At 52.8% G+C, this 21,263-nt stretch overlaps 10 protein-coding genes across 10 annotated transcripts; 3 read left to right on the top strand and 7 right to left on the bottom strand.

Annotated features, from left to right (window-relative positions):
* On the bottom strand, positions 1 to 985 carry BO87DRAFT_284806 (uncharacterized protein; the record flags this gene model as incomplete). The annotated part of the gene is made up of 2 exons (XM_025618936.1): positions 1 to 87; positions 533 to 985. Coding segments are annotated over 2 exons (540 nt in total), but the record flags the coding sequence as incomplete, so codon positions are not given.
* Positions 986 to 1,123: 138 nt separating this feature from the next.
* bna5-1 (kynureninase) lies at positions 1,124 to 2,984 on the top strand. The gene is made up of 4 exons (XM_025629583.1): positions 1,124 to 1,438; positions 1,500 to 1,843; positions 1,900 to 2,383; positions 2,438 to 2,984. Exons 1-4 carry the CDS (start codon positions 1,249 to 1,251, stop codon positions 2,878 to 2,880), a joined length of 1,461 nt encoding a protein of 486 aa, XP_025484802.1. The 5' UTR covers positions 1,124 to 1,248; the 3' UTR covers positions 2,881 to 2,984.
* Positions 2,985 to 3,013: 29 nt separating this feature from the next.
* BO87DRAFT_372476 (ER membrane protein complex subunit 4) lies at positions 3,014 to 4,255 on the bottom strand. Its single transcript, XM_025622296.1, has 3 exons — positions 3,817 to 4,255; positions 3,380 to 3,732; positions 3,014 to 3,291 (listed from the first exon to the last, which is right to left on the bottom strand). Exons 1-3 carry the CDS (start codon positions 3,946 to 3,948, stop codon positions 3,216 to 3,218), a joined length of 561 nt encoding a protein of 186 aa, XP_025484801.1. The 5' UTR covers positions 3,949 to 4,255; the 3' UTR covers positions 3,014 to 3,215.
* Positions 4,256 to 4,622: 367 nt separating this feature from the next.
* Positions 4,623 to 7,216, top strand: BO87DRAFT_455117 (putative AP-2 adaptor complex subunit beta; the record flags this gene model as incomplete). The annotated part of the gene is made up of 5 exons (XM_025628616.1): positions 4,623 to 5,104; positions 5,169 to 5,244; positions 5,298 to 5,662; positions 5,712 to 6,140; positions 6,190 to 7,216. The coding sequence occupies exons 1-5, from the start codon at positions 4,857 to 4,859 to the stop codon at positions 7,214 to 7,216; spliced, it is 2,145 nt and encodes a 714-aa protein (XP_025484800.1). The 5' UTR covers positions 4,623 to 4,856.
* Positions 7,217 to 7,353: 137 nt separating this feature from the next.
* cwc25 (U2-type spliceosomal complex subunit CWC25) lies at positions 7,354 to 9,022 on the bottom strand. Its single transcript, XM_025628615.1, has 2 exons — positions 8,894 to 9,022; positions 7,354 to 8,823 (listed from the first exon to the last, which is right to left on the bottom strand). The coding sequence occupies exons 1-2, from the start codon at positions 8,917 to 8,919 to the stop codon at positions 7,569 to 7,571; spliced, it is 1,281 nt and encodes a 426-aa protein (XP_025484799.1). The 5' UTR covers positions 8,920 to 9,022; the 3' UTR covers positions 7,354 to 7,568.
* A 166-nt stretch (positions 9,023 to 9,188) lies between these two features.
* Positions 9,189 to 13,614, bottom strand: BO87DRAFT_325009 (SH3 domain protein). Its single transcript, XM_025620085.1, has 3 exons — positions 11,413 to 13,614; positions 11,261 to 11,356; positions 9,189 to 11,207 (listed from the first exon to the last, which is right to left on the bottom strand). The coding sequence occupies exons 1-3, from the start codon at positions 13,142 to 13,144 to the stop codon at positions 9,403 to 9,405; spliced, it is 3,633 nt and encodes a 1,210-aa protein (XP_025484798.1). The 5' UTR covers positions 13,145 to 13,614; the 3' UTR covers positions 9,189 to 9,402.
* A 438-nt stretch (positions 13,615 to 14,052) lies between these two features.
* On the top strand, positions 14,053 to 15,752 carry BO87DRAFT_372472 (Rtr1/RPAP2 family protein phosphatase). The gene has a single exon (XM_025622295.1). The coding sequence runs from the start codon at positions 14,308 to 14,310 to the stop codon at positions 15,310 to 15,312; it is 1,005 nt and encodes a 334-aa protein (XP_025484797.1). The 5' UTR covers positions 14,053 to 14,307; the 3' UTR covers positions 15,313 to 15,752.
* Positions 15,723 to 16,458, bottom strand: BO87DRAFT_297774 (40S ribosomal eS17 domain-containing protein; the record flags this gene model as incomplete). The annotated part of the gene is made up of 4 exons (XM_025619031.1): positions 15,723 to 15,797; positions 15,865 to 16,062; positions 16,150 to 16,275; positions 16,348 to 16,458. Coding segments are annotated over 4 exons (510 nt in total), but the record flags the coding sequence as incomplete, so codon positions are not given.
* A 210-nt stretch (positions 16,459 to 16,668) lies between these two features.
* BO87DRAFT_372471 (mitochondrial 37S ribosomal protein bS1m) lies at positions 16,669 to 18,274 on the bottom strand. Its single transcript, XM_025622294.1, has one exon. It carries the CDS (start codon positions 18,233 to 18,235, stop codon positions 16,868 to 16,870), a length of 1,368 nt encoding a protein of 455 aa, XP_025484795.1. The 5' UTR covers positions 18,236 to 18,274; the 3' UTR covers positions 16,669 to 16,867.
* Positions 18,275 to 18,423: 149 nt separating this feature from the next.
* Positions 18,424 to 20,094, bottom strand: BO87DRAFT_372469 (SDR family oxidoreductase). Its single transcript, XM_025622293.1, has 6 exons — positions 19,850 to 20,094; positions 19,742 to 19,773; positions 19,624 to 19,675; positions 19,436 to 19,568; positions 19,058 to 19,348; positions 18,424 to 18,998 (listed from the first exon to the last, which is right to left on the bottom strand). Exons 2-6 carry the CDS (start codon positions 19,761 to 19,763, stop codon positions 18,492 to 18,494), a joined length of 1,005 nt encoding a protein of 334 aa, XP_025484794.1. The 5' UTR covers positions 19,764 to 19,773; positions 19,850 to 20,094; the 3' UTR covers positions 18,424 to 18,491.
* Positions 20,095 to 21,263: the final 1,169 nt, after the last annotated feature.

Raw genomic sequence — 21,263 nt, 5'->3', positions numbered from 1 at the left:
TGTGACGGTGATGCGGAGATGGTGGTAGGGGTTTTCTTCCTTGGTGATGGAGGGGGATGAGGAAGGGTCTGTGATTTCGCGGAGACGCTGTTGGAGATATGTTAGTTCATGATGTAACTGGATTACTCTAGCGACTTGAAGAGCCAAAAAGAAAAAGAAATGTTGTTATCCCTCCTCTGGAGGGAGAAGGAAAAAAATTGGAAAACATACAACAGAAGGGATTCGCTGGTGGTCACCCACCCAACTACTAACCTCCCGGCGTGTGGCTTAAGTACGGCTGAGCGGACGGGAAGCCCTGTTTTCCACACCCTGTGGTCGTATGTACTTGTTTCATATTTGAGAGGGTTCATATCCTGGCTAACAGTAGGCTAGCTCCGGTGATCCGGCGCATTTGCTTCCAATGTGCTTGCATCTCCGTTTCAACCTCCGAACGCAACTCAAGCCGTACCATCGCCACATTTTCGCAATGCTCTTTCGGAAGAGGTATAGTATATGCAAGCAGGGACAGAAAGGAAATATCGTTTCAACGTACCTCGGCGGCCCTCGGCGAGATACTAATCAACAAGGCCTTTCCCTCTTCGTCAACTCTCGGGTTTTGTAGCACCTTGGTAGCTGATCGGATACTCGTGGTGGAAAAGGAAGAGCGTTGTCCGAAAGCGTCAAAGCGGAATACTGATCGCGGTGAGGATGTGCTCGCCCGGGGGCAAAGGAATCTAGGCCGGAGCGTGGATCGTTGGGAAACGGTATCGCAGAAAGATGCGGAGAAGCTCAATGTCGGCAACGTTGCCGGGGAAAGTGCAGAAACCGCGGTGCGAGGCGAATGAGAGCGGGAGAGCCGGCGGGCTGCTGTTGAGAGGATCGGACGGGACATATTTGTTGTCATAGAGGAGAAAGTAGGTGTTAGGAAAGGCGAGTGAAGGAGGACTTTTGTTGAGGGAGAATGAAGACTGGATTGATAATATGATCGGAGGCTCGGAGCAGCCATCGAAAAGAAGGTATTATTGCCGTTAGTCAGAGGGTTCGGGATGACGCCATTGGTCGATCGGGAACCGGCAAGAAGTGGCAGAATCGAGATAATCGCGGGGAACTTCATTGGCTTTGCGTAACATTTCCATGACTGTAGCTTCTTCCCCTTCTTTGCTGATGGTGTCTATGATTGTATAGTAGACGAGGAGTTTGGGTATATTCATTCTATTTCTTTTTGCCAGTACATAGTACCTCCACCATACCAAAAGAGCCCATACAAACATGAGTTCTCAACTTGCACATGAATCGAGCGTCAGCTCCCCGCTTTCCTACAAGACTGATATCAATGCCTTCACCAAGGAATATGCAGAGTCTCTCGATGCACAAGATCCTTTGCGCGAATTCCGAAAGGAATTTATTATCCCTTCTAAAGTTGACTTGAAAAGGAAGACTTTGGCAATTGACAATAGCTGTACGTATCGTAGCGCTGCTATATTGTCTCAATTTCACTAATCAATTGCCCTCTCATCTAGCCACTGATGAGTCTGATCCCCGGTGTATATATCTCTGTGGAAACTCATTGGGCGTTCAACCTCGTAACGCCCGCAAGTACATTGACTATTATCTACGGACATGGGCTATCAAGGGCGTAACTGGACATTTTCTTCCGCACGAGGACCAATTGCTCCCACCATTTGTTGACGTCGATGACGCCGGCGCGAAGCTCATGGCGCCAATTGTGGGAGCCCTGGAAAGTGAAGTGGCAGTGATGGGCACACTGACGGCGAACTTACACTTCTTGATGGCGAGCTTCTACCGCCCGACCCAGGAGAGGTATAAAATTATCTTGGAAGGGAAGGCGTTCCCAAGTGACCATGTGGGTTCGAGCCTGATAACCATTTGAGAAGCAATTACTTACCTTATTGAGTATAGTACGCCATTGAATCACAGATTAGACACCACAATCTCCGCGCAGAGGATGCTATGGTCCTCATCGAGCCGGAAGACCGGTTGAAGCCGGTTCTGCGAACGGAGCAAATTCTCCGAGTTATTGATGAACATGCCTCAAGCACGGCGCTTGTGCTCCTTTCCGGTATCCAGTTCTATACAGGGCAGTACTTCGACATCGAGAAGATTACCGCGCATGCCCAATCCAAGGGGATTCTCGTTGGCTGGGACTGTGCGCATGCAGCCGGCAATGTCGACCTGCGCTTGCACGACTGGAATGTAGATTTTGCTGCATGGTGTAATTACAAGTACCTTAACAGTGGCCCGGGTGGTATGGCAGCTTTGTTCGTGCATGAGAGACATGGCCGAGTTGAGATGGACAAGGTTGGCAGTGATGAGGAGCCCTTCCGTCCGCGCCTCTCGGGCTGGTGGGGAGGCGACAAGAAGACTCGCTTCCTCATGAACAACAGTACGTAGGCAACTTTCTGCCACAGATTACTCAACAACTAACTAAGAAACACAGACTTCGTTCCGCAGACGGGTGCCGCAGGATTCCAGCTATCCAACCCTTCCGTTCTGGATATGAATGCGGTCGTGGCGTCGCTTGAGCTGTTCAATCGGACCTCGATGGCCGAGATTCGTCAAAAGTCCTTGAACGCCACTGGCTACTTGGAACATCTCCTCCTGAACTCCCCTGCAGACTTCTCTACTGGGAAACGACCTTTCTCCATCATCACACCTTCGAACCCAGCAGAACGTGGTGCACAACTCAGTCTGCTGTTGGAACCGGGACTTTTGGATAGCGTCTTGGAGACACTAGAAGAGCACGGAGTTGTAGTCGACGAAAGGAAGCCCGACGTCATCCGAGTTGCACCGGCACCTTTGTACAACACGTACACGGAAGTGTGGGAGTTTTGCCAGATCTTCTTCGAAGCCTGTCAGAAGGCTCTGGAATCACAAAAATAATCAATAGAGAGGTAAGTATCTTGGGTTGCCGATCCTGGGTTGATATTGCGTATATGTCATCTTGGATATATAATGTTATTTTTGTCTATTAATTATGACACTGGACAGACATTGACCAATCTACATATTACCTACTATATATGAACATATTACTATCAGACTAAGGACTTGAAGCACCACATAACACTGCCCCTCCTATATGATAAGCTATACATTAGTAGTGCCAGCCCTACCATATCCAATTACCATGGCAGCTCCCTTCCAGATGACTATAGCTTCATATTTCTCAATTAACACAGCATCGAACATACACTCATCCCGAACGATCATCCCAATCAACCAAAAGCAAAGTAAGCACGCTCCAACGGTTGCCGTTCCGACTCCCAAGCCAGCCAATCCGATCTCGTAGTCCTGTCGCAATGTAGTATTAGCAATGAACAATATCCAACCAAGCGCACATTCCACGCGGAAACAAGCACAAGTCACAGGCACCACATACGGCAAAAGTCCCATCGCATTAACCTTCCAAATACCCAAGCACAACAGCACCAGCTGCATAACGACATATATCGCCTTCACACCCAGAAGCTTCGCGCGCGTGCCCTCTGTATCGAACTTGGCGAACACCGTGTTGGTATTAATCAGGCCCTGGATGGGGCCCTTGAACAGCATAAACACCATCATGATACTGAAGATCTGTAGACTATTTCCGGACATGTACATCATGATCGCGTTCATGGGGATCTGCTTCGAGGGAGCGAGGGCAATTTCCCATGCTTTCTTGAGCTTTAGGGTATCGGTTTCGACGGGTTTGGACGGGGCCGAGGTGACTGAGGACTGCTGGGCGCGGTTCTGGAGTGATGTAGATGTCGCGTTAGTATGAGCTGGGGTGCGAGAGAGGGTATATCGGCATGGTGATTGATGAGGTGAACGTACATTCTTGCCAGTGGTTTTCCTGGAGAAGCCTGGAGGATCAGGGATACTGGTAGCCTCTTTGGATGGGCGTGGCATGGGGGTGTTCATTCTCACCACCCATTGGGGCGGCGGTGGAGGGGGTAGAGAAACCATGGTGGACTGTGAGAGTCGAAAGAACTCTCAGTATTTAGCTTCTCTGTGCCTGGGAGATATTGAGGGATAGAGAGGTAGCGGAAAGGTTGATGCCGCAAGCCAGGCCGAGCTTGGAGATGAGGAGGGAGCGATTAGAGTGACGATGATCCGGCCGGAATCGATGGATGGATGGATTTCTCCACCAGCGCGGAGTTGGCGGCCCCCGATCCACTCCTGATTCTCACGCTGCCTCTCCAAAGTTGCTCCAGTCGACGTCGTTTTGGGATTTCACATTCATCAAGGACAGAGAGAGGGAGATAATCTGGGGTTATATTAATTGAGATAGGTAAGTACACTGTCACGCCCTCAAACAGACTCATCCCCCCTTGTGTGCCTTGACGCTAACGAGTCTAGTCTGCCCCCCTCCGATGCAATTGAAGCTTCGGAGCAACAGACCAACCAAGCCAACTAGTCTACCGATCGAGTGCCCCTTGAAGCTCTCCGACGTCCGTGAACGATTTTCTTGACGATATCAAGACGAGGTCTTTTGTGAATATACGTGACAAAACAAACCAGATTGGAGGATTGGAGGATTGTGAACCTGCACCATGAGTTCCAGCGGGGGAGATGCGAAGTTGTTCGCCAGGGTGAGTACTTTGATGTGCATTGGCACTGCTCTCCTTCCTGCCGCTCATTCGGACCATCCATACATGACGTGCAAGAGCCCTTTGGCCGTGTGCTTATCTTCCCGCGCTTCCCCTCATGCCTGTTCCCCTTGTTCACTTGTTCACATGAACCAGCGCTGGCTTTGTCTCTTCCTTCTGCGGGGGATCTTGTTCGCTATGCTCCTCATGCTGCTTCCTCCGAATCCCCTCCTCCTAGCTGGCCCCCAAATTCCTCCCTAGTCCGGTCTACATCCTTACCTTATTATGTTCCTCAGCGTGGTTCCGTATACAGCGCAATATGGCTCACCATTCTCTCGTTCCAAACAGGGCAAAGTCGCCGAGTTGCGACAGGAGTTGAACAGTGGGGGGAAGAAGGACAAGAACCATTCGGCCAAGAAGATCGCGCTCAAGAAAATCGTCGCCAATATGACCATGAGCAATAATGATATGGTCGCGTTGTTCCCCGACGTGATCGGCTGTATGAACTTGCCCAGCCTGGAGATCAAAAAGATGTATGTTTCCGGGAAGATATTGTATCGCATCTTGTGTGGGAACTAATAGTTTCTCTCACTACAGGTGCTTTCTGTTCCTCGTCAATTATTCGAGAGCGAAACCCGAGGTTGCGCTCAAGGCTTTGCCGTTCCTCATCGATGTGGGTGTTTTCCTTTACGTCTGGGGATGTGACAGCTAATCTGAATAATGCAGGATATGGAGGACTCCAACCCTCTCGTGCGTGCCCTGGCACTACGGACCATCTCCTACATCCATGTCCGCGAGTTTGTCGAAGCGACAGTGCAACCGGTCAAGCGACTAATGAGCGATATGGATCCGTATGTGCGCAAGACCGCCGCTTTCTGCGTCGCGAAGCTCTACGAGCATGATAAGAAGATGGTCGAAGCGTCGGATCTGATTGATCGGCTGAACAGCATGCTCAAGGACGAGAACCCGACGGTGGTTTCTAGCGTCCTGGCCTCCTTGGTGGACATCTGGGGTCGTAGTGAATCGATCTCACTGACTATTGACTACACCAGTGCCTCGAAGCTTGTTTCGATCTTACCAGACTGCTCTGAGTATGTGTCTATGCTTCTGTGTCCGACGCAGGTTACTGACGTTGTGCAGATGGGGCCAGTCTTACATCCTCGAGGCTTTGATGTCCTATGTCCCTCAAGACTCCGCAGAATCCCTATTGTTGGCAGAGCGAATAGCCCCCCGCCTGTCGCACTCCAACTCTGCTGTTGTCCTGACCTCTATCCGCGTTATCCTCTACCTCATGAACTACATTGCCGACGAAAGACATGTCACCTCCCTCGCAAAGAAGCTATCACCACCCCTTGTCACCCTTCTCTCCAAGCCTCCAGAAGTACAGTATCTGGCTCTCCGAAACGCCATCCTTATCCTTCAGAAGAGGCCTGAAGTGCTCCGCAACGATATTCGCTGCTTCTTCTGTAACTACAACGATCCGATCTACGTCAAGGTCACCAAGCTGGAGTTGATCTTCATGCTGACCACCAAGGAGAACATTTCCGTGGTTCTTGCAGAACTCAGAGAGTACGTCGGTCCTCCCTTCCTCTAACCGTAACCGCTAACACTTCCATAGGTATGCGACTGAGATCGACGTCCACTTCGTGCGCAAGGCAGTGCGTGCCATCGGAAAGCTCGCCATCAAGATCGAGTCCGCCGCAAAACAATGCATCGACACCCTGCTGGAACTGGTCAACGCGAAGATTCCCTACATCGTCCAGGAGGCGACGGTTGTGATCCGCAACATCTTCCGCAAGTACCCCAACCAATATGAGAACATCATCGGCAACGTGATCCAGAACATCGACGAGCTCGACGAACCCGAAGCCAAGGCCGCCATCATCTGGATCATCGGCCAGTACGCCGACCGCATCGAGAACTCTGACGGCCTCCTCCAGGACTATCTGGCCACCTTCCACGACGAGACCGTCGAAGTCCAACTTGCCCTCCTCACCGCCACCGTCAAGTTCTTCATCCAACGTCCCACCAAGGGCCAACAGCTCGTCCCTCAGGTCCTTAAATGGTGCACCGAAGAAACCGACGACCCGGACCTCCGCGACAGAGGCTACATGTACTGGCGTCTGCTTTCCACCGACCCCAAGACCGCAAAGCAGATTGTCATGGGCGAGAAACCCCCCATCAGCGCCGAAAGCGAGAAACTCGACTCCCGCACCCTCGAGGAACTCTGTCTCAACGTCGGCACTCTCGCCACCGTGTACCTGAAACCCGTCCAACAAGTCTTCCGCTCCGCGCGCACAAGACGCCTACAGTACAGCCCTGCCCTGCAGAAACCGAAGGAAGAACCCGGCACTACTGTCTGGCAATTCCCGGCCCCGTCGCAATCCAACAGTCCCACCGCCGCCATGGCCGCCAGCGCATCTGCCCCAAGCGATATGAACGCAGCTGTCAGCGCTGCCGACAGCTACTTCAACAGTGTCGGCACCCAGCAAATGGCTGCGCTGGACCTGGGCGGTCGCGAAGACGGTGGTGTTGGCGGTGGTGGCGCCCCCCAGACGCAGTATGTCGTTACTCAGAACCAGCAGCAGGTGTATCAGCCGCAGCTGGCGGGAGGAGCAGCCACGGGTGAGTTGTTGTTGCTGTAATTGTACTGGTTGTAACATTCTGTATTCTTTCTTTTTCTCCTGCTAGATAGGTTCTTAATTCTTCTTGGAGCGGTTTATCAATTATTTCGCAGGCAGGGACTTGTGATGTATTCTTTTTTTTTGTCCTTGATGCTTGGATATGTAGGTGAATATGCATTTGTTAGAGCATGAATAATAACATAAAACCTTGGTATATAATACATAGATAGCATGCCGAGCATAGGTATGACGAGAAAGGAGAATGACTGCATCCATATCGTGCTTCCAGAGCACAGCACACCATCCATCCATCCCATGATCATCATATGCGCCCAACAACAACCATGAAAACTAACTAGTATGATAATAACGATTAATCCTCATCCAAGCGAGCCAACCCACCCCGACTGCGCTTAATCCGCTCATCCAGACTATCCTCCTGAAGCTGTTTATGCAGCCCAGACACAAAGCGACCCTTCTCCGAGCGATGCTTCTCATCTTCTTCATGCTGCTTCGCTTCAATAGCAGTGACCTCCGCAATGCGCTGTCGCCGAGCATCCTCCATCTCGCTCGCGTTCGCTTGCATCTCTGCTAGCTTGCGTTGCCGTTCTTCCTCTTGCTGCTTGCGCTTCTGCTCGGCTTCTTCAGCGTTGGGCTTGTCGCGGCTGTATGTATCTCTGTCTCGGGGACGGTAGTCTCTCTTGTCTTGGTGGTAGCGACTGGATCGCTCGCGGTCGCGGTCTCTACGATCACGCTCACGCTCACGGTCCCTGTCCCGAGAATCTCTATATCCATCGCTTTCTCTCCGATCGTCGCTGCGCCGTCTGTCAGAGTGATGGCGATCCGCAGGGGATCGATCTCGCCGGTCATATCGATCTTCACGATCACGATCACGATGCTCCCGATGTCTGCTAGAGCGATGATAGTCCCGATCACTATCCCTTTCTCTCCTATGATCCCTCTCACTCCTCCTCTCCTTATCCCTATCATCACGATCACGATCATCTCTCCGCCTCCTCTCCGGCGACCTTGACCTATGCCTCTTCTCCCTCTCCCTCCTCCTCTCCCTATGCCCATCCCTATGCCCATCCCTATGCCCATCCCTATCCCTCTTCTCCCCCCCCCTCGAAGACCCTCCCCCCTTCCTAACCTCCTCCCTAACCATCCCCTCCAACGCCGCCTGCTCCCTCTTCCTAATCTCCAAAAGCGGATCAGCCAATACCTTAGCCATCGTATCCCTCGAATTCACCACCTGCTGCACGCCACCTCCCCCTCCACCCCCAAGCGACGCATTAAACTCCGCCCCCTTCTTCAACCCCTCCGTCTCGCCCCCCTCCTTCTTCAACAAAATCCCATCAATCCGTCTCTTCCCCAAAAGATACCCCTCCATTTCCTCCGCGTACATTCCCCCAGCTGCCCCCCCGGACCCAGGCTCCTGATACATCCAGTCCACGCGCTGGATCTGCTTCGGTTTCCCGGTCCCTTCTTGTAGCCGCTGGAGTTCTTGGATTTGTCGCTCTTCGTCGCGCTCGCGGCGGAGTTGGTCGATGCGTTTGCGCTCCTCGAGAGCGCGTTTTTCTTCCGCCCATACGCGCTCTTGGTTGCGGAGGAGGGAGGGGTGCCATGATCTGGTTTTACATCGTTGCGTTAGTGCTGGGACGGGGGATGGGTAGGGGGGGAGAGAGAGGGGGTGCGTACTTCTTCAAGTTGAGGTCGCCACCCATTTTGAGTGAGGGGGCTGGGTGTCCAGCTGGTTGTTTCTTGGTATTGTTGTTGCGAGGACTGGGGGTTGTAGGTGGATGGGGGAGGAAGGGGTAGATGTGAGAGATGGTGATGGATGGAGGTGAATTCCCGATAGGGAAGTATTGTATTGCCACTCACTGCGGCTGTCAGACTTGCCGGTTTCTGCCTGAGGCATCAATATACATACTATACGTTTGAACGGTGATTATTTCTATATTTATGGCAAAAGGACTTTACATAAAATGTATTCGCACTATGCAGTAAACAAATGACAGATTAAGCACATATGGATAACATCAATAGGTACATACAACAAGAATGTTAGTTAACACATCACAGAGGCAATCGAGGTTTGTCCGCCTGCGGTCCATGTACCAGCGGCATTAGATATACCAGAATCAAATCATTTACTCGTCTCCGCTCGTCTCCATTCTTCACAGAACTTCAAATATTTCATACTGTACTTATTTCTCCCAGCCCACATAGCTACGGGGCATCACTCGCCACACCTTGCATTCGCCACTGCGGAGGTCGTTGAGCTTGAAGCTCTCCATCTTGACCTTCTTGCTTTCGCGGCCCTGCTCCCAAGCACGGATCTTCTTCTTGGTTCCGTCCCAGTCAACCACAATGGCTACGTGGTCGGGCTTGCCTACTTCCGCACTGTACTTCTGGTGCATCGTGCCGCGATGTCCCTGGAAGCGTGCGTTGCGGAAGCTGACGATATCACCGGCGCGGATCTCGTCGTTCTGCTGTACAGAAGCGTTGGCTAGATTGGAGTAGACCAAAGCGCCATAGGCACGTGTTCCAACCGGCTTGAGGGCATCCGACAAGGGACTGAGCACGTGCTGGACGAGGCCAAACGGAGTGCCGTCGGCAACGGTAGTGTTCTGAATGGAATTGGCCGTGGAGGCGATGCGAGTGCCAATCTGCAGATGTGCGTTCTCGAGTTGGTCCTGACGAGGCTGGATAGGAGGAGCCTCGTGGCGCTGCTCAAAGGCAACATCCGTGGGATTCCGAGCGTCGAAGTTGACCGTAATCACCGTTTGTGAGTGGTCAATAAAAAGAACGTAGATGTCTTTGGTCACCATGGTCTTGCCACCTCTCTTCGAGGAACTTGACTCCTCGAATTCAAGCAAGATGTCCTTGCGGTTCTGGAACACGGGAGGGGGAGTATTGTGCTGCGTCCACCAGAGCGTGTTCTCTGCCAGGTCTACGTCCATAGCGATGAAGCCTTGGTCGGCGGACGGACGACTGACATCCATGGACCGCCGCATGCTGGGCTGCGCTCTGGGGATATCAAGCGATGCACGGTTGCTACGCGGCGTGGGTGGGGGTAACGTGGGAGGCGGGGGTGCCATCGAGGTTCTCTTCTCCGACTGGGAGAATGTTGATTCGTGGTGTGATTGGACGGGCGAAGCTTCATAGAGCTCCTCCGATTCTTCCTCCGCAGGCTGGGAAGGGACAACAGGAGGTAGCTGCGGCGGTCCAGCGGGAACAGGTGGAGGCCCCCTTGGGGTAGGCAGTCCATGTTGCGGGGCATTGTAACGGTACGGATCATACTCTTCATCATCACCTCCAAAAGACAACTCTCGGTGGGGAGGAGGAGGAGGAGGAGGGGGTCCGCGGGGGGAATCTATGGAAGCCCTGCCCGCACTCTTGGGAGGCTGAATTGGGGGCGGAGGAGGGACTGCCCTAGGGGCATTTGGGGGAGGCGGAGGCGGAAGACGAGTCTGTGGCGGGCTCCGAGGAGATTGAAGTGAATGGTCGTCGGTAGTCGTCCCCTCGTCGAAACTTGAATCACGTCCATGAGATTTCAGTGCGTCCTTAAACTTGGCACCGGATGCAATGTCAGTGTCGTAGTCGCCGTCATACTCGGTGACCTCGCCCTCCACCTCTTCGCCCGCTTGGCGAGACTGTGAGGTCACACTGGTTCGACTGTCGGCAGTCGACCTCCGGCGAATATTAACGGGCGGCGGGGGAGGAGCTGCTCGACTCTGAGCCGGGGCGGGTGGATTGCCTGGAATAGGAGGTGGAGGTCGGCTAAGTCTCTTATCTGCAGGAAGTGTGGGCGATTTCGGAGAGGTGACATCGTATGTCGACGAGCGGCGAGAGTCTAGATGATCGGGGAGCGGAGGAGCAGGGACAGGTTGGCTTGGAGACTGATTGGCTGCCGCAGCGTTGAGGGAGAGATTCTTAGTATGCAAGGAGAGCTCATCGTCCGACTCTTCGCCCGTGTCAGCAGGAGCAACGCCCTTAGGGGTGGTTTGATCTATCCCAGGTCAGCATGTGTGGCAAAGGACACTGATACCATGGAGAACTTACGTCCGGGAACAGGGGGCGGGGACAGAGGCGCATCGTGAGGGACAGGAGGTGGAACTGGCCGTGTTTCGAGTGGCGGAGGGGGCGGAGCCGCGCGCTCTGTTTAGAGAATAATTAGATGGTATGCTAGGATCATCAATGACTTATGCTCTTACCTAAAGGCGCAGGTGGCCTGTCGGTGGATGTACGCCGAGGAGGCTCTTCCTCTACCACATCTTCGACATCAGGGACCTCATGCGGAGGATGCTGCTCTGTCACAGGGCTCGTCTGAGCTTCCTCCTCCTCCTTCTCCACGCTTGGTGTGGCAGCAGGCTTGGCCACGTTCATCCCCGGCAGAGCCATGATCGGCACTGGAGGGGCAGCAGCTGGGCCGGATCGTTCATACTCCCCGCTGGGTCTCTCGGCTTCCACGGCTGCCTTTGGCTTCCGAGGAGCTGCAGCCGGACGAGGCATGCCACCAGGAGGCCCAAAGAAGCCCATCATACCCATTCCACCGCTCATCTTGGCCATTCTTTCGCGGAGCTCCATCTTGCGCCTGACTTCGGGGTCTATTTCTTCTTCCTCCTCCCCTTCTTCTTCCTCCTCTGCACCTTCATCAACCTGAGCTTCACGTTCTTCGGCTTGCTCCAGCTGCCGAGATTCTGCTTGAGCGTCGTGCTGAACCTCCGCCCGGGCGCGCTCGTCATAGTCCTCCTTGCTCGTAGACGTCTCCTCCGCATCTTCAGTATCAGCGGCGGCTGAATCATCGGCATCGTTGGTATCGCTGACGAGTTCCCGCACTGGCGGAGGGGGCATAGCTGCTGGCGGGGCTGGCGGGTGAGCGGCTTTCACCGTCTCAACACTGTGGTCCCTCTCAGGCTCGCCAGATGGTGTGCTCTCGGTCGGCGGTTCTTCCACAGGCATCGCTTCTTCGTGAGACTCGGTGCGCTTCTTGGGGGAAGGGCGCTTGGGCTTGTCCTTCTTCTGAGCGGCTTCAACATGACGAGCAGCTTGCTCCATCTGCTGTTTCTGCAAGAGAGCAATCCGCTCCTTCAAGCTTGTCGGCTTGGGTTGCTCCTCCGCGCCTTCCTCCGCGCCTCCACTGGACAGTGGCCGAGTCTCGGAAACGGGCGGCTCCTTTGCCAGACGTTCTTGGACCTCTGGATCCTCCTCCCTTCTGTAGATTTTGCGGGGGGCCTCACGGGGCGGGGGTACGTATGCATCTCTACTGGGAGGTGCCGCAACGAACGGCTTCTTGACGAAGGAAGTGGTCTGGCCGCTCAAACCACCCGGCTTGAAGGGTGCAATTGGGGGTGCGGCGGGTTTGTTGAAAGCAGCAATGCGATCCCTGAACGATGACCCTGTCGGCTTCTCCGCAACGGCGGGAGGTGGGGGCTTGGACGAGGGTTTCGGAGCCGGTTCGCTGATGTCATTTGTAGGGGGTTGAGGAACCGGGGCAGGAGCCGGGACAGGCGCTGGCTTCGTGGATGAGGGAAGCTCACGGGTCGGTGACGCCAACGCAGGAGGCGGCGATTGAGGAGGTTGGGGCACAGGTGCAGGTGTATCCTCCACTTCGGGTTCCAGGGAGCGCGGGGGCTCAGTCGTAGGGGACTCGACAGCAACAGCGGGCTCTGGAGGAGGCGGCCCGGGAGCGACCTCTGGTTCCCTCTTCGGTCGGCTCGGGCGTGTAGGCCGCGGAGGAGCTGGGGGTTCATATCTTTCCACGAAGTTCTTGGGGAAAATACCCTCTCGCTTGTGCCCCGACTCGTCGGTATACTCACCAAAGTACCATTCCGCGTCTTCCACCGCCGTCACGGTTACAATCTGGCCGATGACAAAATTTAGGTCGTCATTGTGGTCCGAAGCGTATTCGAAGACCGCTTTGACTGTGAACGGCGGACTGGACATCTGGCAAGTCGAGACGCTGTCACAGCGGACGTGGTGGTGGTGGGGGGTAGATTGGGGAGCGGAGCGAGAGGGAGGCTGGCGGAATGCAAATGACACGGCAGAACAATAATAATTGCAGGTAGTGGAGCACTAGACTGGAAAGCGTCTAATGCAGACAGACATGTGCAGTGCAGATATGCTTAACAGCGGGGTTTTGGAAGGTAAGCCGGTATGCTTCGGAGAGAGCAAAAATAACAATAATAATATGTCAGCCTGCTGGACTGACTGACGTAGTCAGAGAGCTTAGTACCTCCGGAGATCGGAAACACCGCAAGGGGGAGGGGGAGTGGAGGAGGAGGGGAGGAAATAGAAGAAGTAAAGGAATAGGAATAACTTACTGCAGGGTAAAAGACAACAATGTCCAGAGAGACGGGAGAATATAGGAAATTAATGCACAAGGGAAGGAAGACAAAAGGAAGGAGTGGGATTTGGGGGGGAGGTGGGTGTGGTGTTGGAAAGGGAGAGTGGAAGAGGAGGGACGGCGAGAGACAGAGAGAGAGAGAGACACTGAGCACAACGACTGCTACTACTGACAAGTACTACGACGACGACAACGACCACAGTACTAACTTAACACTTCACAACTCTTCTTGCCTGGCGGGACACTTGCTCCACTCCCGCAGCGATCGGCAGCTAATAAGATTGAACAGCCCGTCAGACACCAAAAGCCAACACAAAAACATACGATGGAACAGCTGCCTGAGGGCCGTGGAATTAAGCGCGGTGGTACATCATTGTCTCCTCTACACTGAAATGTAGCTAGAAAGTACTACTACTATATTAATACTACTACTACTGGTGGCGTCCCTGATGCAGCTTATATTTCCCTCCCCTTAATCAATCCTGCATGCACCATGTAAAGTCATTGTCAAATCTGCCCTTCCTAACTACTTAAAAGACCCTCCTTGTTATTACGTATCCGTAGCTTGCCGTCTTGAATCCGGGGTTTTTGCCTCCCTGCCGACCCGAACAACCTTGGAACTTTGTCTTATCCATCCAACCTTCCCATCCATTCTACCACTATCTTCTCCTCACCATACACTTTTCCTCCACCACAAGTGACTGACATAGACTTTATAATATTTCCCGCTTTCTGACCTGTTCCGTTCGAAATATTTGCTGGAATGTCCTCTGGACGGCCAACTCCAATCTTGAAGACCTCTCTTCCTTCGATCCACGCAGCGACCGCTGCATCTGGCCCCTCCAATTCCGCCCCAAACCGTCGGGCGTCACCTTCTAAACCCCCTCAAATGTCTCAACAGCAACAGCAGCAACTACCTAGCTCAATTGCAAACCGAACAGATGTCGATCCGCGCCATCTAGCTATCGCCTTGCACCATGCGAATCAAATTCAAGCCCAGAAGGACACAGAGGTTCTGATTCTCGACCGCATTCTGAGACTCGTGGAACTTCCGTCCTCCCGTTCAGCAGATCCTGCATCACCCTCCGCCGACGATGTTCGGGAGTTCAAGTCCGCCTTAGTCCCCTTTCAACCCGCCGACTACGACAATTTGATCGAGGAGAGGAATATTGAGGGTCTCTGTGGCTACGGTCTTTGTCCTCGAGAGCGTCGCAAGGAAGATGGCAGAGGCTCGTTTCGCATAACGTGGGGTGCGAAGGGAAGCGGGCGGGGTGGCCGCGGGCGCGAGATGGACATCGTTCCCAAAGAGAAGCTCGAGATGTGGTGCTCAAATGAGTGCGCCGAAAGAGCCATGTACATACGAGTACAGCTGGCTGAAGAACCAGTCTGGGAAAGAAGGGCTGACGATGCGCGTGGCAAGCATCTCGTCTTGCTGGAGGAGGCCAGGGCGAAAGAAGGCAAGGGCAAGATGAGAGACCCCGTCTCTATCCGCGACGTTGCCGGCCAGCTGGACAGTATGCACTTGGAGAAACTACGAGGTCCTGGCGATATGGCAGATGACATTGCACGACTCTCCGTCCGCGACGAGGCTCGTTCACGAGAACTGGCCATGGAACGAGGCGATGCGCATCCTGCCCTCTATAATGGCAGAGTGGATATTCAAGTCCAAGAGAACGATAGGCCCCGCGGGCCAGCGAAAGCACCACAGATGCGTCCTGGAGACGAGAAGGGAGGCTCCATCGAAGGATATGTGCCTCATGAGAACTAAGATGCTTTGGCGCATGGCATTATGAGGCGTTTTGAACAAAGGTTGATACCCCGATAAGATAGCGCGTGCCAGATAAGAACCAAATCAATGGCTTATGACTTTGAACTCTACGATATCGACTCTCCGTAGTCCGGCATGTCCTCAACGGACAGTCGTCCCCCGTAGAATCTCCTACGAGACATCCGGCCGTAAGGCCAGACAAGGGAATAAAATTGGCAATCAAGCATCATCCCCGTCAGGGGAATCAGCGACACCTTGTTTGACAGAATTCGTGTTCATTTCTCATCCGGGACTGTCTCTAAGCTAAATCGATAGCTGGGTGAGCCAACCAGAACAAGCATGGGGGAAACGCCATGGATCGACCGAAGACAATCAGAACTTTTTCATTTTCCGTTCAACGGCGCAATGATCTACCGGTAGCGACGGGGGCGCTCCTGAGCCTGCTGCTGGGAGACGGGGATGACGTTGACCTTGAGGTTGTCGAACTAAAAAGCACGATCGAGTTAGCCATTTTACAATTTGAAGATAATTTTCATTGAGGGGAAAACGTACGCCCATGCTCTTAAGCAGGTCCTTGGTCTCAGAGTCGACGTCGAGCTGGCCGGACTCGGTCTGGGAAACATCCAGAGCGGAGACCTCAGGAACGTACTGATCCTTGCGCTCACGCTCCTCCTCCTGTAGCTTGAAGGAGATACCGCGGACAGGGCCACGCTGGATACGCTTCATAAGGTGGGTGGTGTAACCAGCGATCTATATCAAAGTTCGTATTAGCCTATTGATTCCCTTTTCGAATATCACATCCGGAATTCCCGGAGTAATAAAAGGGATGTCACTAACCTTGTTGCGGAGACGCTTGGAGGCAATGATAGCGATCTCATCGCAGATACGCTTATTGGTCTCGAAGTCGAGCGTCAACTTGGGGTAGTAACGCTCGATGACGACCTTAGCGGAACGCTTGACTGTCTATTATGGCGCGCATTTTCGTTAGAATTGATATTCTTTCTTTCCTCCATTGTTGCGGTCGTGTATGCTCACCTTGGTACGGACGCGACCCATTTTGGCGGTTTGTTGCTGGCTGGATGGATGTTCGAAAGACCGTCCAAGTTGTTCTGATGTCTTTTGCTCCTTCAACTTACCCGGCCCTCGCTTAGGATGTGCGGGTCATGTGATGTGTATCTACCCTGATATGGCTGCCCTATTTATGGTCACGTGAGTCATAATGGTAAAGCGGTCGGTCGTTGTGCGGGATTATTAAGCGTTGATTATGTAACGGACCAGCGAATTATGAAAGTGGCTGGGTTGCTTTAGGTTATGGCAGCCTCGATCATGATCTATAGGGATAATGTTTACTGAGATGTCTTTGATGGTTGCAATTTATTTATACTTCAAATGGGATGTAGCCGGCTTATGTCACAAAGAAATCAGAACAAGTGCAAAGAAATAACTATACATTTACCATCCAGAAACCTAATCATACAGCAAAACTCTCTAAGTGGAAGATGGAACATATCTGACACATGAGACGAAAGTTGTTTGGGAATGAAATGCCAGTACTCTATGAGCCAAGGCTCTTCATGAGGTTCCGCGCAACCTCCTCGGTCTCTGCTGCGGCGTTCCGCTGTCTATCCAGTCTGGGGACCACGCGCTGGTCGCCGCGAGCCACGTCAGAGATGCTGTACGATCCGGGCTTCTTCTGGCTATCGATTCCGTAGGGGGCTTTAGCAGTGGCGCTAGCGCGGTAAGAGGCCAGGCCAATCTTGCCTTCCGAGTCGACAAAGGCCCGGATAGGAGTGGCCCAGTACTTAGCACCACCGGGGATAGAGGCGTCAAAGTAGGCAAGGCCAGCCGGAGAGTCCTGCTCAGTGAAGGTGACGGTGTTCAAGTCTTCCACGGCAATACCAGCAACACCCGCAATTGCCTTCGTGTTCTTGCCCTTCCGTCCTCTGGGGCGCAAGATACGTGCCTCTACTGGGCGTTGGTGGGCCTGAGGTCCATACTTGGGGTGGTTGTAGATCAAAGCGTGCGATCTCGTGTAAGACAGACCCGCCGAGGGATGCGTCCTTGGGGGTCCGGATGCGACATACTCTGCGGAAGAGAGCTTGCTGCCGGGGGACTGGTAGTATGGGTTGTTGAGTCGGCTGCTCGGTACAGCCGGAGGAGACGGCAGATCCAGAAGCTCAAAGACAACAGGGCCCAACGAGAATGGATCCGTGCGGAGTTTCTTGAGGTAGCCCTGGAAGTCTTCGTCGGTGATCTCGACAGGTCGGAGAGTTGCCAGATCCTGGCCGTTATCTTGTGCCTGCTTCCTTTGCTCGGCTTCGCGCTTGGCGACGAAATATTCGCGAAGCTTCTGTAGGATCTCGGGCTTGTTCTTGCGGACCTTCCTCAAGTATGCCTGGAACTCGGCCTCCGTCTGCCCGGCAAGCCAGGGCCCAGAGTGCCTGAATTGCCTCGCGCCGGGCTCCTTCAGGCCTTCGCTGGTATGTGTGTTGTCGACATGCGATTCGAATGGACTCTGGTGCCTGGGGATGATGCTGGTTCCGTAAGTGACTCTCGCGGGGAGCGAAACCGGCATGTTAAGCTCCTGGAATTTCTCCAGGGTCACCGTATGATCGGCCGCGGACTCGAAGTCCGTGATGTGTTCGAAGGTATCGAGTGCATTGACTCTGACCACGGGCCTGGAAGATCTTTCGGACGTCGATTTGGCGGGGAGAGGCCTCTTCAAACCCCAGTCACCCCTAGAAAGAGAAGACGACGGTGTGACGATGGACGCTCGGATAGGATGAGGAAGGGTTGCGGTCTCGGATTCGTTGACATTTTTCGAGGTCGGCGGAGTCGGGGGTGGCGTCAGAGCCTGTGGAAGAGCGAAAAGGCGAGACTTCCGCAGCAGATTTGCTGTCGGAGATAGCCTGGCTGTTGCCATGGCGGACATTGGGCAACGTGGTGTTTTGCGGTATTGTTCTATCTCCGGAGAAAGCTGGAGAAAACTTGGTTGCAATGCTCAAGGCGCGCCAAGCCACGTGATACGGGAAACTACAACTACATCTTGTGCAGCCTCTTTCTTATTTCAACGAATAGTAGCACTGCATTTTCAATTATCATTTCCATCCTATCTATATCTTTCTTCCTAGTCCGATTTGTTCTAGATATGTACATATTATATCCCACCATACATCACATCAGACGCCAATGGACAACAGTGACTTAGCCGTGTCAGCAATGGACTCTTTCAACGTCCGGTATTGGATGCCCAAAACATCAACGGATCTCTTGTTGTCGTAGCCGTAGATGTCCGCCGGAAAATCACTCGGAATGTCCTTCGAGGGCAATTTATCTTCAAGTTCGGGCAGCGATTCTCTGACCACGTCTGCAATCTCTTTGTTTGTGTAATAACCGGCGGTGACAAAGAAACGCTGGCCACCGGCCTCTGGGACCTCGATAGCCCTGACGTGCGCAAGTGCAACATCGCGCACATCTACCCAGAGGAATGTGAAGGATGGAGGAATGGCGTCCTTCCACTTTCCCTGAATTACGTCACGAACTTTCTGATTCGAAGTGTTGATGGCGTCCAATGAGTTCAGGTAATGCACAACTGGCCCAAAAACAAAGGGCGGGTTGATAGTTGCAATATCGAAGTTCGGCTTCTCCTTCTCTACAAAGTCCCAGGCTGCTTTTTCTGCAAAAGTCTGTACAGACGAGTCAGATATCATTTCATGTAAGCCCAAGCATAGGGTCCTTCACATACCTTGCTCGCACGGTAGGTATTAGAGGAGATTAAGGCTTCCTCCCAAGTTACCGGGTTCCAGTTCTTCTCGCTGTACGATTCGGCATGCTTCTTGCCATTGACAATCGCTGCGAATGAAGAAGTAATAACGACCCTCTTCACCGTTGGAGCATAGGCCTTGATTGCCTTCAGTATACCGGTTGTTCCCTTGATGGCGGGGTCCAAAAAGTCTTTCACTGGATCTTGAACATTGTGGTGAAAGGGCGATGCAGTATGCAGGACATAGTCGAATGGCGGGTCGGATTTGACGGCCTACGCGAGCAATGATTTAGTATTGAATGTAGCAAGCAACTTCATGGAAGCATTGGTGGTATGGGTCGCCATAACAGGGAGCCGTACTTCATCAAAGGCACCCTCTGCTGCGACATCCTTGACAATAACGTAGGAAAGCTTTTCTTTTGGCGTATTTGGATGAGCCTCTAGAATCCTTTGGCCCTTCTCCTCGGACCTCACGGTGACTACGGTGTCGAAGCTGCGGTGGCCAGGTTAGTGATACTATGGAAGCAATCTGAGCCATTGACTCTTACCCATGCGCGAGCAGGATGTCAACAATGTGAGCAGCAATGAAGCCGCTACCTCCTACAAAAGAACCAGTTAGCTCTGTTTAAAAACCATGTCTGGGAGTCTGTAGATCATGATACTTACCACTCAAGAGAACTTTGGGCATGGTTGCTATACTAGTTATACGGGTGGTCAATTGATGGCTGGGTTCGTATACAGGGGCACTTGGATGGGTCTGATTCAGTATCCTACCTAAGAGAAGTATGGCAGCACGCCATTGCCTTTATACTTACTCCGGACTGCTACCCCTCTTCAACCTGAACCGTCATATCCCCCACCGAGGTCCACTGTCGCCATTATCGTGCGGATGTGATAGGCTCCCGCCTCGATTACAAATCCCAGGAGGACGGAATTATGGCACTTACGTTGCAGGGTTAACTCCGACAGAATGTAAGCAAGTGAGGTGATTGTTCTAGCTGGCCTTATTTTATGGCCACTGATCCGGTTACGGCAGGCGCTGGCTATCAAGATTGCCGAGGGCCCTTAGGGAAGGTGGATGATGCCCGTGTCCCTTATCCACTATCTACTGGCGGCATACCCCCCGGCCCGAAAGGGAGCTACTACTAAGTACTAGTTACCCTGCGGTCTCAAATGTTGTCATAGAAAACAGAATCTTACGCCATTCGACATTAGCCAATATCTTCTGGTCATAGGCTATAATGTACAACGCGATGTTAAAGAGATCGGTCCGCATATCGTGACAGATAAGTGGCTTCTCTATGTATGCTAGGCCCTTCCCAGATGACCTCTGGAAGCTAGATTTTGAGTTGCAAAGATCGTTGCAAACTCCTCAAGACTTGCTACTTCAGGAGAGTGCAGAGCGGAAATCAAGCTTCTCAAAGAGCCATTAATATACTCAGCCACTACATATGTCCTTGTTTACACTAAAGCGCATATACGTAGTACACCCTCGATTTTCGATCTTCGGCCTATATAATATTCAGGGACAGGCCGCAAGATATCATTTTCCAGGGCAAAGTCTTTTACTTATATCATTCGGAAGAGACTCTAAGTTGTTTTGTCAGACACCGCGTACATAATGGTACTTTTGTCGCTCTTTGCGCGCAGGCAACTATTTAATTACCTGCTTACGCTTGTACGAAGAAGTTCAATCATGGCGAAGCCAGGAAGCCCCGGCGCCCCAGACTCCGTAGTTCCTCAATAACTATAGGGTGTGCATGTGGCTTATGATCTGCATTACCTCACCGTCAAACAGTCCCATGACATCTAAAGCATTGAAATTGGGCATCAGAAGACCGACAGTCAAGCAAGGATTGATTCAGGGCACCTCCTTCGGCGAAATAAGAATGTAAACGAGGCTGTACTTGCGCTCGGGTCGCACTGGCTTCAGAGATGCCTAGTCCTAGGGATAAGTAAACGAATTTAGAAGGGATAATGAAATACTAATCAGGTAGCCGAGCATATTTGAGTAGCCAATTAACGGACTTCTATAGGCATCATAATAATCCCTCCAAAGACGGTGAATGTAAGGGTAAGATCAGTCGCAAACGCCTTAGGCTGCCCCATGTAACCCACCGCAGATGCCCCAGGCCAGAAGCGCCTGGTCCGTGCACGATTTCCGAACGCCCTCGACCTCACCTCCCGC

The sequence above is a fragment of the Aspergillus neoniger genome, assembly GCF_003184625.1.
Source record: "Aspergillus neoniger CBS 115656 unplaced genomic scaffold BO87scaffold_2, whole genome shotgun sequence".
NCBI lineage: Eukaryota > Fungi > Ascomycota > Eurotiomycetes > Eurotiales > Aspergillaceae > Aspergillus > Aspergillus neoniger.
This window is presented reverse-complemented; position numbering and strand designations above follow the sequence as displayed.

What these genes read in the sequence shown, in the direction of transcription:
- bna5-1 (XM_025629583.1), top strand. Translation starts at nt 1,249, where the DNA reads ATGAGTTCTCAACTTGCACATGAATCGAGCGTCAGCTCCCCGCTTTCC. An exon ending in TTTGGCAATTGACAATAGCT is followed by an intron (nt 1,439 to 1,499) that starts GTACGTATCGTA and finishes CCTCTCATCTAG; the next exon opens with CCACTGATGAGTCTGATCCC. An exon ending in TCGCTTCCTCATGAACAACA is followed by an intron (nt 2,384 to 2,437) that starts GTACGTAGGCAA and finishes TAAGAAACACAG; the next exon opens with ACTTCGTTCCGCAGACGGGT.
- BO87DRAFT_372476 (XM_025622296.1), bottom strand. Translation starts at nt 3,948, where the DNA reads ATGGTTTCTCTACCCCCTCCACCGCCGCCCCAATGGGTGGTGAGAATG. An exon ending in GGAAAACCACTGGCAAGAAT is followed by an intron (nt 3,733 to 3,816) that starts GTACGTTCACCT and finishes ACATCACTCCAG; the next exon opens with AACCGCGCCCAGCAGTCCTC. An exon ending in AATGCGATGGGACTTTTGCC is followed by an intron (nt 3,292 to 3,379) that starts GTATGTGGTGCC and finishes ACATTGCGACAG; the next exon opens with GACTACGAGATCGGATTGGC.
- cwc25 (XM_025628615.1), bottom strand. Translation starts at nt 8,919, where the DNA reads ATGGGTGGCGACCTCAACTTGAAGAA. An exon ending in GGCGACCTCAACTTGAAGAA is followed by an intron (nt 8,824 to 8,893) that starts GTACGCACCCCC and finishes ATGTAAAACCAG; the next exon opens with ATCATGGCACCCCTCCCTCC.
- BO87DRAFT_325009 (XM_025620085.1), bottom strand. Translation starts at nt 13,144, where the DNA reads ATGTCCAGTCCGCCGTTCACAGTCAAAGCGGTCTTCGAATACGCTTCG. An exon ending in CAGGCCACCTGCGCCTTTAG is followed by an intron (nt 11,357 to 11,412) that starts GTAAGAGCATAA and finishes TTCTCTAAACAG; the next exon opens with AGCGCGCGGCTCCGCCCCCT. An exon ending in CCCGCCCCCTGTTCCCGGAC is followed by an intron (nt 11,208 to 11,260) that starts GTAAGTTCTCCA and finishes GACCTGGGATAG; the next exon opens with ATCAAACCACCCCTAAGGGC.
- BO87DRAFT_372472 (XM_025622295.1), top strand. Translation starts at nt 14,308, where the DNA reads ATGTCCTCTGGACGGCCAACTCCAATCTTGAAGACCTCTCTTCCTTCG.
- BO87DRAFT_372471 (XM_025622294.1), bottom strand. Translation starts at nt 18,235, where the DNA reads ATGGCAACAGCCAGGCTATCTCCGACAGCAAATCTGCTGCGGAAGTCT.
- BO87DRAFT_372469 (XM_025622293.1), bottom strand. Translation starts at nt 19,763, where the DNA reads ATGCCCAAAGTTCTCTTGAGTG. An exon ending in CAGAGGGTGCCTTTGATGAA is followed by an intron (nt 19,349 to 19,435) that starts GTACGGCTCCCT and finishes TTGCTCGCGTAG; the next exon opens with GCCGTCAAATCCGACCCGCC. An exon ending in ATACCTACCGTGCGAGCAAG is followed by an intron (nt 18,999 to 19,057) that starts GTATGTGAAGGA and finishes TCGTCTGTACAG; the next exon opens with ACTTTTGCAGAAAAAGCAGC.